The 12,454-nt window shown below is 34.6% G+C and overlaps 2 protein-coding genes and 1 long non-coding RNA gene across 4 annotated transcripts; 1 reads left to right on the top strand and 2 right to left on the bottom strand.

The window, feature by feature from the left end:
• The first annotated feature begins 1,343 nt into the window (after positions 1-1,343).
• On the top strand, positions 1,344-4,907 carry LOC105803882 (probable disease resistance protein At5g66890). Of its 2 annotated transcripts, XM_052624183.1 has the most exons (6): positions 1,344-1,432; positions 1,537-2,181; positions 2,595-2,998; positions 3,149-3,507; positions 3,607-3,821; positions 3,915-4,907. In XM_052624183.1, the coding sequence occupies exons 2-6, from the start codon at positions 1,617-1,619 to the stop codon at positions 4,748-4,750; spliced, it is 2,379 nt and encodes a 792-aa protein (XP_052480143.1). In that variant the 5' UTR covers positions 1,344-1,432; positions 1,537-1,616; the 3' UTR covers positions 4,751-4,907. The 2 variants fall into 2 exon arrangements, with proteins under 2 accessions (XP_052480143.1, XP_012491752.1); XM_012636298.2 differs by lacking the exon at positions 1,344-1,432 and having other exon boundaries at positions 1,444-2,181.
• Positions 4,908-5,268: 361 nt separating this feature from the next.
• Positions 5,269-7,187, bottom strand: LOC105801061 (uncharacterized). The gene is made up of 3 exons (XR_008191086.1): positions 6,964-7,187; positions 6,030-6,107; positions 5,269-5,563 (listed from the first exon to the last, which is right to left on the bottom strand). It is a non-coding gene; the product is annotated as an uncharacterized LOC105801061 (long non-coding RNA).
• Positions 7,188-7,589: 402 nt separating this feature from the next.
• Positions 7,590-11,068, bottom strand: LOC105803883 (serine/threonine-protein kinase SRK2I). Its single transcript, XM_012636299.2, has 9 exons — positions 10,622-11,068; positions 10,213-10,287; positions 10,026-10,127; positions 9,883-9,936; positions 9,700-9,792; positions 9,338-9,436; positions 8,638-8,742; positions 8,452-8,550; positions 7,590-8,254 (listed from the first exon to the last, which is right to left on the bottom strand). The coding sequence occupies exons 1-9, from the start codon at positions 10,790-10,792 to the stop codon at positions 7,967-7,969; spliced, it is 1,086 nt and encodes a 361-aa protein (XP_012491753.1). The 5' UTR covers positions 10,793-11,068; the 3' UTR covers positions 7,590-7,966.
• Positions 11,069-12,454: the final 1,386 nt, after the last annotated feature.

Genomic DNA, 12,454 nt, shown 5'->3' with positions numbered 1-12,454 from the left:
AGAAACCTAATTGAGTAATTCCCCTTATCTTTAACTATTCTGGTTCACGTTCAGTTAGCTCCTAAACAACTTACCTTGTAACTTAACTTGCACAGTTCCACAGAAAAAAGAGCGCACCATACTTCTAACATGAACTCAACCTTCAATATTAACTCACTTGATCACATCTTTATTTCTGCAAACCATAGCAACCTGGCTTGGAGCCCTCATCACCTTAAACACATAATTTTATCCACCTACTCTATACTCCAGAAAGGGGCACTTAGGCGAATACCACTCTGCCAAACATATTTCTAACAGACTAGGCTGGAACTTGTGCTCACCATAACTAGTGCATTACACCGAGCCTATTGAGGAGTCTTCTTTTAGTGTTGCCATTGATGATGATGATGATGATATGAATGAGCAAGAAAATTTCTGTGACACCATTTCTAAAGACAGTAAATTTGATTTTGTGACTATTTTTTAGTTTAGATCTAGCATTGCACCTTGTTCAAAAGACACTATCATTACATATTTTTATTATTTTAGCCACCCGGCATTAATTTGTCATTACATACATTTATTTTAATCACCCAACTTAAGTTTTTACAAAGAATTGAGTTATTCCATTATTGAGAAACAAACCAAAATTTTCACTAGTATTTCAATTCCATGTAAAAATTCAGCTTTTCTATAAAAACTAAAGTAATTCCATCTAAAACCTCATGGTTTTCATTTATTGAAAAAATTAAAGTTAATTCTAAAAAGAAAAAGTAAACGAAATTAAAAGATAAAATTGTTTTCTTTTAAGAATCTAAATTTTCTTATAAAAATTAAAATAATTTCGTGTAAAACTTGACTTTTCCTGAAAAATTAAAATTAATTCTTAAAAAATAAAATAAATGACCAAAATAAAATTTACTAAATTTGGGTTACTAAAATGAATATATATTATGACAAATTTAGTATGCATCCATAGTAACTAAAATAATAAAAATATTTAACGATAGTGCTCATATTATTTTTTGTTCCAAAATGAAAATTTATGAAAGTTTGATGATAAATTGTATAATTTATCTTTTTGAACTTGATCGAGAATCAACACTATTTAAATATTTGTATAATTGTACCAAATCAAAATTTATATATTAAATTATATATTATAACAAAATGTATCTATAAATTCGATATTTATAACTTGATTAATCTACACTTTCCTTTTTTTTTTTTTGGTTGAAGTTTTCTATCCTTGAATTTAATATTCCAATGGTAAATGTTCAAAGTCAACAAAAGTCAAACTGTTGAAGAACCTTTGACAAAAGAGAAAATCTTAATTACCGTCCCTCATTAAACCTCAACAAGTACAATTCACTGCTCCTTTTCCAAGCTACGCGGTCTTCGGCTTCCTAGACCTGGAGGAAACTTCGAGGAGCTTGCTCACAATAGCGAAGTAGCATTTATTTATTTGGGTTAATTGTTGTCTTCAGATTTAAAACATTTATATTTTTTTGAATTTTAGGTTCTGGGTTTCCATCAAGTTTGCTATGGCTGCAGGTTTAATCGGAGGGGCTGCTTTAGGGGCAGGTTTCGGGGAGCTGCTTAGAGTCATTGTAGAAGCGAGTAAAACAGCTGCCATGTTTCGTGATAACTTGGAGGAACTGGCGTCCATGCTATCACCTATTGAACCTGTAATTAAAGAAATACAATCATTCAACAAAGCGTTTGATAAAGAGTACGAAACAGAGCAGCTCGTCGAGATCGTCAAGAGAGGGAAGAAACTTGTCACGAAGTGCAGTAAAATTCGCAGGTGGGACATCATCAAAAAGCCTTATTACTCGCACAAACTTCTTGGATTGAAGAAATCGCTTGAGAGATTCTGTCAGATTGTTATGCAAACACATCAAGCGAGGGACATCAAAGAGGTGCTGTTTGAAACTAAAGAGATTAGTGTGGGAATTAGAAAATTAAGTTTGAAAGAGGGGAGTAGCAACGGGAATGGTATATGTAATCAGGTAGCTGTTATGGGTCCATGCAGAGTTCCTGAGCCTCGAGGGAAAGTTCTTGGATTCGATGAGCCCTTGAAAGAGCTAAAGGTGAAGCTTTTGAAAGATGGGGTTTCAGTCATTATTGTGTCTGCTCCTGGAGGATCGGGAAAGACGACATTGGTTAAACAGCTATGTCAAGATGAAGAGGTCAAAGGTATCTTTCATTCCAGAGCTTAGATTTTTCTACGCTTGACTTTAGCTTCTGCTTCTTGACTGGTTTGATTGTTGAATTCCAATTCTTAGGTGAAGGCATGGACCAACTAAACTAAGTCTTTAATTCTGAAATTGCTTAATTTGGATGATCTATGGGAAGTAGAAGAAGATATTTGTGATGAAAATTCATTTGGAACGAGTCAATCTTATTTTGTCAACGTGTGTTTGAATTGATTACCCTGCAAAGTAAGACTTAATAGGACGTGTAGTTTACTGCTCGAGCATTTGTCAAAGTCATTATGATGAGAATTTTTTTTTCGATTTTTGCTTATTTCTTATGATTGCCACTTGCAAAATGCTACAGATTATCTTCGAGAGTATTTGGAAGATTTTGTAATGCAGTGTTTTGAACAGGAAAATATGAAGACAACATCTTCTATGTCTCAGTTTCAAAGACACCCAACATGGAGCTCATTTTGCAGAAACTACTGCAGGCTAAGGATTATGCAGTGCCGGAATTTCAAAATGAGGAGGATGGTCTGAACTACTTGGAGCAAAAATTTAGGCAACTGGCAATCATTCCCATTTTACTCATCCTTGATGATGTTTGGCCTGGGTATGAATTCCTTGTTCACAACCTCAAGTTTGAATTGCCAGATTACAAAATCTTGGTAACATCAAGATTTGCCTTCCCAAGATTTGATGATTGTACGTATTGTTTGAACCCATTAAATGATGATAATGCTATGACGCTTTTCCGTCATAATGCATTCCTGCAAAATGGAAAGCCTTGCATTCCAGAAGATATCGTGAATAAGGTGTTTTTTCATGTCTGAAAACTTATTTTTACTTTCACATGTTGTACGAACTTAAAACGTTAAATACTTTTCTTGATCTTTGCCATTGTGATACAAATAGTGATAATGCTACAAACCTTAAAAATTGACATGTTGTGTGTTGAATTTTAGGTAATGAAAAGCTGTAAAGGACTTCCCCTGGCCCTTGAAGTGGTCGGTAGATCGCTTTGTGGGCAGCCTGTTGCAATGTGGCTAAAACAAGCAAAACAACATTCTAAAGGATTATCCATCTTGCACTCTAATACTGATCTGCTTGCTTATCTTCAAAGCACTCTGGATACCCTGGATGATGAGGCGGGAATAAAGGACTGCTACCTAGATTTGGGTTCATTCCCTGAAGATCACCAGACTCCAGCCACTGCGCTTATTGATATGTGGGTGGAGCAATACAAACTTGATGAAGATTGTGATGCCTTTATCAAACTCCATGAACTCTCCATCAGAAATCTGGTTAATCTTGTAGTCATGAGGTATGCTAGTTGGTTCCTACTTTTATCAGATAGGCCATAAACCATTGTTTATGTTGCAGCGTTTGAATCTCTACTGAACTATTGGCGCTTATTCAACAGGAAAGATGATGCAAGTGAAGCTGATAGCTTCTACAACGATCACTTTGTCATGCAGCATGATCTTCTTAGAGAGCTTGCTATCTATCAGAGCAGCTTCGATCCCATAGAAAAAAGAAGACGGATAATTGTAGAATTAAGCAGAAACAATTTCCCGAATTGGTGGTCAGAAGAGAAGCAGCAACCACTTGGTGCTCACCTCTTGTCTATCTCCACAGGTTGTTTATCTCTACCTCCCCAACTTTCATAGACATACACAACTAAGAAATTTATGTCCTTCCACTAACTTCTCATGCAATTGGTTTTCACAGATGAAACATTCTCATACAACTGGGGTTACATTCAAGCACCAGAAGTTGAGGTTTTAGTTCTCAATTTTCGGGCAAAGAACTATGTCTTACCGGTCTTCATGGAGAAAATGGATAAATTGAAGGTTTTGATTGCCATGAACGATAGTATTTACCCAGCAGAAGTAAGTAACTTTCAGCTTCTGTATTCTTTATCCAATCTAAAGAGATTTAGATTAGAGAAGGTTTCAGTTCCATCCTTCAGTACGAGCTCGTTTCAGCTAAAGAATCTGCGAAAAATATCCTTGGTCATGTGTAATATCAGTCAGGCTTTTGAAAAGGGCACAAACAAAATGTCAGATAATTTTCCAAATCTTTTGGAAATCAACATCGACTATTGTGATGATCTGATGGAACTGGGTGAAGGGTTGTGTGATGTTGTTCAACTGATGAAGCTTAGTATCACCAATTGCCACAAGCTCCGTGCACTGCCTGAAGGCATTGGAAAGCTTGTAAACTTGGAAGTTTTGAGACTAACATCCTGCACTGACCTCATGTCGTTGCCTGAGACCATTGGGAGCTTATCCCAGCTCACTATTCTTGACATTTCCGACTGTCTAAGCATCAAAAACTTGCCTACCCGGATCAGTGAACTGCACAATCTAGCGAAGCTCTGTATGAGAGGGTGCTCTAGTTGTAACTTACCTTCAACAATCACGAAGCTTCAACATTTGAAGGATGTTATTTGTGATGAGGAGACTGCCTACCAATGGGAGTTCCTGAAATCTTATCTCACTAATTTAAAGGTAACAGTTCATGAACAAGATACCAATTTAAATTGGCTTCAGATATTTGTATAATCTCCACTTTTCATGTATCTCGCAGTATCCATGGGGTTTTCTTTTTTTTGTAACAATTGTGGTTAGGGAGAAAAGAGATGTGGATTAAATACACACTTTCATGTCATATAACACAAATATCTCATCATTAAGCAAAGTAAAGCTATAACATATACCCCGGGTACAAATCAAGAGAACTTCTAACTTGTGAGCAATGATCGAATTTTAAAAAAAAAACATTCTAAATGAATTTAAATATGGGCATAGTCTGTTTGATTGACAGTAAAATATTTTCCGTAAAATGATTTCTGGAAAATGTTTTACTTTTCTGTAAAATGATTTATTGGAAAATATTTTCTAATGTTTGATTGAATCTGTGTAAAATATTTTCTGCTGTTTGGTAGATTTCTGAAAATACTTTTTGGAAAAGTTTTTACATATATTAATATATATTAATAAATTTTATATTTTAAATTATTTTTACATATATTACAATGATTTATTTATAATAATACTTAATTATTAAGCTACAATATTAATCCTTAAATTAAAAAAAACTAATATCAAATAAATTATTTGTAATTGTGTTAAAAAAACAAGTATTGAATAATTATAAATTGCTTCGAAACCATAATGAGTACGAGAAATTAATAATATTGTCTAAATACATAATTAGTAGTACTAAAAGTGAACGCTATATCCTTCTCAAAGCTAAAATAAAATGGTTTCAGTGTAAGGGTTTCTGCTTCTAACTCATTCAACCTTCTTGCTGGATTTGTCATCACTACCATCTTCAGACGTAACCGCAGTCTTCAACTCGTCAAACTCCAATAACTGCACATCATGTTAGCTCCTATTAACCATATTGTAATCCAAATACAAATACAGACCATAATCATTTCATTGATTATATTCAAAGCTGAATAGTGAAAATTATCATATACCATAACCAAACTATAATCATTATTTAGGATCACAATTAATCCAACATTCTCCAGGTTTTTGTTTGTGTCAAGCATAAGGTCCTCCTGTACCTCCATGGGCATTGAGTTCATTTTCTTACTTTTTACCAAGACTTGGACATGATTCATTTCATAAACATTAAACCCGATTCTCAAATGCAAAATCCTACTTGCTGCTAGTCCTTGGAAAACGGGACAATGTAACAAACAAATTTTAACAAGGATCCATCTCCTATATAGAATTTTATGTAAAAAGACAATCTCAAAAGAAATTGAATTAAAAATTCCATGCCAAGCAAATAATGCTAGAGAGAATCAAACAAGGGTGGAGAACAAACCGGTTTGACATCTCCATTCCATACACAGTGAGCAGCCAAGAATCCAATAACAGCCGGTACAATATACAAAAGTGCAGGCTGAAAGCACAATATACACAGAAGATTATCCAAATGATAAACCGTTCACCCAATTGACATAATATTAAACCAAGGAAAACGATTCATCAAAGAACTAAAAGATGAGATAACGGAAGCTTTACTTTGAATTTTACTTTTGTTTCGATTAAATTTTTTGACATGAAGAGACTATGAATCGTGAACATTAGTATTGTGAGGTGTTTGATTTAAACATGAATGAGTATTTAGTTGTTAGCCCCTGGATTTGCATAGCTCATCCTAGATGTAGCGCTCTAGTATTTTTTCTTATTGCTGATAATTGACTAAATTCTTGGGGGTTGGGTTTCTTTTTTCTCGTTACTCTTTGGTTGTTTTGGTGAGTGATGAAAAAGAATCAATTGGGACCGGTTAGAAGAGGTGGGATTCAGTGACTGGAAGTAAACCAGTTCAACTGATAAAAGATTCATTATGACAGGAAGTAACAACGTTGTTTCTGATTTTTGTTTTTTCTTCTAGTTCTACGCATTTTCAGACTTCTCTTGTACAAGTAAACTTCATAAATAGAGAAAGAATCAAGACACCTTCAGACGAATAACAAGTACACAATTTAACACTGAAACAAATTGAAGCAAATCAGTAATTTACAGAAATAAATACCATTATGCACCATTATATCTGCAGTAGTTAATCAATATTCATGAATATCCAATATGCATTAACATTTCATCAGTTTTTTCTTTCTTTCTAAAAGGGTGGCTATTCCAGTTGGCAAGAAATAGAGCAGTAACCATGTCAATGGAATTGATATTTCTCTCTTGCTTTCGGACTAACTGTAATGAGCAACCAATAAGAAATCCCTACAGACATGATTCCTCACCTAGGCTCCATATTTGCCACTTAAATGTTTGTTTGGGCAGTTTTCAAGCAGTATTTCCCATACCAATTTCAAGCAGTATTTCCCATCTCATGTCTTCAAATTCTAGAAACAGATGAACTGATCTAAAAATCAAGAAAAAATAGAACCAGACCCGATCTACCATCTAGCAAGAAAAAAGCAAGAACCAGACCCGATCTAGAAATCAAATCAGTGAAAATCAACAGAAAAAATACCTGTTGATGACAGAGATGACGGTTTCTTCAAAATAGAAGTAAGGCCGACGGTCAACGGAGATGACAGACGGAGATGGTGAGGGGAGGCGATGAACGGAGATGAAGATGTAAAAGAAAATTTGCTTAGAAGAGAAAGGAGAAAGGAAAATGTCTTACGGTAGAAAAATGGGTAAGACAATTTCCAAAAAAAAGCTTTGGATTTTACCCGTGTTTGTAAAATGTTTTCATGTGGGAATTCATTTTACACAAAACAAACACAGGAAATTTCGGAAAATGTTTTCCGGAAAATATTTTACACCAATCAAACAGAGCCTAAAGTTGTGATGGTTACATAGCAGTACCAAGAAATATTAAGTTTTGATCTCTGAACAGATCTGCAGCAAGCCAAATCAGTACACAAAGTACACATGTATATATTCACTGCAAGAAGCAGAACAAAGTATATCGTACACGACTAATGCCAAAACTAAAAACGACAAATCAACAGCAGCTTAATGGAAACGGGATGTGGAAGTTGGGGTGATGATCATCCAATATACAATCTATTTTTCCTGGTGATCCTCCCTTGAGTAGTATTAAATACCAATTCTTTAACAGATTTGTATAAAGCTTCATGCTATGAACAGAATGGACTCAATGGACCATGGGACCAGCATTGTACAACTTGACTACCACTTTCTCTCTGATACTTTACCAGCATCTTACCACCCTCTGCAGCTGTGACATGCCTGAATCAACTACAACATTGGAGAGAAGTTTTCTTCTTCATATTACATTGCATAGATGATCTCACCGCTGCTATAAACATCAAGCTCAGATTCAGAATCAAAGTCATCCATGTCCTCATCATCAATGTTGTCTACCATTAAATGGTTTAAGCCATGGGCTCCAGCGGCTGGAATAGTGGCCTCAGCAATTATCTGCATGATCGTATCAATACTCTGCATAGGTTGATCGGGCTCTTCAAAGTGATTACCCATTGTGTTCTCATCCATCAAGTCAGCAGGGAGATTTCTCAAGAACCACGCATGATTTTTAATTTCTGGAATCGTAATTCTCTGTTACAAAATATAAACCAATATCAGAAGGCTTAATCACATTTTGAGTAATGGTGGTAGCCAAAAGAAGGCACCTCCCTCTTTAATCATAAGTCCCTCTCTTTCTTTTCTTGGGTGTTCATGTCCCAAAATAAAAAAGTTAAGCTTTGAAAAATCAGGGAACAATTTGGAACTGAAAATAGGTAGAAATTACTCACAGCTGTAGGATCTGCAACAAAAATCCTCGAAATCAGATGCTGACACTCGGGAGATACTTGGACAAAATCAGGAATTGAATACTGGACGTTGATAATTCTCTGCATGGACCCAATAAAAGATATGAGCCGATTGATCTATTTGGGGTAAAAACGAGATTAATGCAATAACAAGATACAGTGGTATACTTGTATTGTCCTCCGAATGTCTTTCGGCTCATCAGGATCCTCAAAAGGATACGCCCCAACCAGCATTACGAACAACGTAACCCCGCATGACCATACATCAGCAGTCTGATATCACCAGACAATGTCATTTAACCCATTTTTATATTTTAACATAAAACAATATTCACAAAAATCTACTCACTTGGACAAAGATGCATAAGAGAGTATCAGGTGATACAAACTCTCTCTGACATTCTTTTGTTTGCCTCAATAAATTATCTATTGTTCAAGAAATATGCGGCAACTGTAGGGCCTGTTCCTAGTCATCAAGGAATAAACTACTATACAGGCTTCACTCTCCAGTTGCCACAGACCGTATTACAAAAACAAGAAACCAAGTTCACCAATACTAATGTTGTCCCTAACAATATCCAATAGTCAAAAAGGTACAAGTAATCTAAACCTAATCGTCACATTAAATAATTAAAAGTAAACCAGATCCATCCAACATATCATTTAAAAGCCGGCATATTTTGCAAATGCTATCGCAAAAGCTATGGAAAGTTAAGTTTTAAATCAACAACGAGATGGAAACCATTAATTTGATGTCACTTGACCGAAACACACAAATATTGACCTCATAAGTCTTAAACCAGGAATTGCATCATGTGAACAGGAAACTGACATTTTAAACAAAATTTGAACTCTCCTGTAAATATACCTTGCCATCGTATTGGGACTCTGGCTTTAGGAGTACCTCAGGAGCAATGTATGCAGGAGTTCCAACAGTAGATTTCGGTTGCGAATGAAGAACTGAAGACTGAGACAATCAAACAATAAACATGATAATGAACTTGGATACAATTCAGATTATTGGATACCATAAAGCCGTAATTTATTTCACCCAAATATACCAAAACAAACAAGAACTATTCCAAGACGAGCAAATGAGCACAAGATTTCTTAAGCAAAAAGTAATTATAATTCAATTTAAAGGACAACCATTCCACAGAATATAACTTCTATACCATTAACTCCTTGAATGATGGGAGATATCAGCAAGGGTTCCAGAAATTTATATACCTTAGAGTACCCAAAATCGCATATCTTAAGTCGAGGAGCAGGACTCCCATCCAACAAAGTGTTTTCCAACTTTAGATCACGGTGGCATACTTGCTTCATCAAGACAAAGAAATCATATTGTTAAGCAAGAATAATTCACATAATACAAGTTGAGAAATTAATAAAAGGGAAAATGATAACAACCATTGCATGGCAATAACTAACACCAGATATAAGTTGTTGGAAGAAGAAACGAGCCTGCACCAAAAAAAAAATTGAAAATAGTAATAGAACAAAAACATCAAATAAACAAAAGGATTCTTAGAGTAACTGAAAAAGAAAGGAACCTCATCCTCGTTGAATCGACCAGCAGCACAAATTCGCTCGAAAAGCTCTCCCCCGGATGCATATTCCATTACAATGGCAAGATGAGTGGGTGTTAAGATAACCTGAAGTAACAATATACATTACCTTAATTTTTACAAAAAAAATGAGAAATTGTAAAAAGTGTAAGTATTTAACAATTAACCTTACCTCTTTAAATCTAACAATATTGGGATGCCTCAATGACCTATGATTAATAATCTCTCTTCGAACATGCTCATCTATCTGTACAAAGGCAAGGAAGCACAAATTTTAATCAGAACCTTAGAAATTATTAATCCGAATAAGGGAAGGGAATTTAATAAGTTGAGATTTGAGAGAGCAGAAAACCGGTGGGGTTTCTTTTTGGAAGAATAATATATTAACAAAAAAAAATATCACATAGGACATTTCCAAAAATAACAAATTTAATATCAGAAAAAAAATTGAAAATACATAAACAGAAGACTTTTACCAGTTTATCTTCAATAAGTACAAATTTATTTCTATAAATAGACGAAAACAAGTACAACTAAAAAAAAGGGGCCATGGTTGTGTGTATGAATTTACACAAACTAACCTTATCGCCTCTCTCGATATACTTGACAGCAACAAGCTCCTTGGTAACCTTATCTCTCATAAGCCGGGCTACTCCAAAATTACCCGACCCAATATCTCTAACGAAATCGTAACGGTCACTGTCGTGCATGATCGGCATATCCATAGCCGGTGCGACTGTTGCCCGATCCATTTTTCTCGCTACCACATCAACGAACAGAGCCTCAAGAAGGGACGCAGTTATTATTATATAGGTGAGTCACTGAGTTGAAGGAATTGGATAACAGAAACCAAGCGTTTTAAGTTGATCGGGGATTAATAGAGTGGTTCTGCAACAGTGAAGGAAGGAGGGGACGACTTTTCTGTGAAGGAAAGCGATAACGCCAAGAAAGGTGGAGAAGAGAAATGTGGCATGGTTTGGAGGTGGTTGCTTGGTAGGGGTAACCAGTTGGATTGATGGCTGCTTTTGCCTTATTATTTGTAGATTAAAGTTTGACCTTTTTCCTTTTATTAATTTATTATTAATTTATCTTTTTAATCGCAACTTGAATGAAGCCTTAATGACTTAAATATCCCTAATGTTCATATCTTTTAGGGCTAATTTCATAAAAACTCCCCTAACTATGTCATTGGTCCTTGAACTTCAGATTATTGTAATTGAGTTCTCAAAGTATTAAAGTATTGTATCAATTAGGTCCTATCAGTTTAGCCATTAATTCATCGCTAAATATTAGTTTAGATTTGACGTGAGGTATGTTGAAAATGTTGAAACATTTTCAAATATTTATAACATTCAATAACTATAAATGAATGGGTATAATTAATCAAAAGATAAATCTTTTGGTCATTAATCAAAAGTTATATCATTTGATTTTTAAAGAATTATAACTATTCAAACAATATTATTTGAATAGTTATAAAATTAAATGAATTATTATTATTATTTATTTATTCATAAAGACAAAAGATGTCTCTATGAAGAGACATGAAAATTCCTATAAATAGGAATGAGATTTCATTTGGAAATCACACCAACAAGTTCTAAAAGTTCTTTCTATCCTTTCTTATTTTCTAATATTATTAGATTGTTCTATAAAGAGTTACTGCAGAAACTCTTTATAGAAATTGAGTTTCTTGCTATACATTGGTTAGTTCTTAGTGGACTATTTTCGTCAGTGCAAAACGCAAATAATCATTGGCTTTATTGTATCCTCAAGGTTAATTTGCTTGGCACTCATTCGCACACCAAAGATAGGTAGGGGCGAATATAACCTTAAAGATAGTGGCTTGATACACGCATTGGAGCCTTGTCTTATTTTTTCTTTTTCTGTTCGAATTTCGTTCGTGTGTTCAAAATTTTTCTCACAGGAGATTTGTACTAACAATTTTAAAGTTATATTTCATAATGACTACTACAACACATGAAAGTGGAACACTAAGGGAGTTGACTTCCAACTTTGTCAATCTTGATTAGTTTGATGGTGGCAATTTTTGACGATGGCAGAAAAAGATGCACTTCTTATTATCAACTTTGAAGATTGCTTATGTTTTGGACACTCCAAGACTTGAAGAGAATGAAAACGAATTTGTTACTGCAACCCGAGAAAGGCAATAATGGGACAATGTTGATTACATATGCATGAGACATATATTGAATGGTTTATCTGATGGTTTGTTCGACACCTACCAAAACGAGGTCACTGCTAAAGAATTATGGGACAAATTGGAGACAAGATACATGACCGAAGATGCTACAAGTAAGAAATTTCTTATCAATCGTTTCAATAATTATGAAATGGTTTATGGTCGTTTTGTTATGGAACAATTCCGTGATATTGAAAAGATGTTGAATCAA

Source organism: Gossypium raimondii, chromosome 11 (genome assembly GCF_025698545.1).
Source record: "Gossypium raimondii isolate GPD5lz chromosome 11, ASM2569854v1, whole genome shotgun sequence".
Classification (NCBI taxonomy): Eukaryota; Viridiplantae; Streptophyta; class Magnoliopsida; order Malvales; family Malvaceae; genus Gossypium; species Gossypium raimondii.
This window is presented reverse-complemented; position numbering and strand designations above follow the sequence as displayed.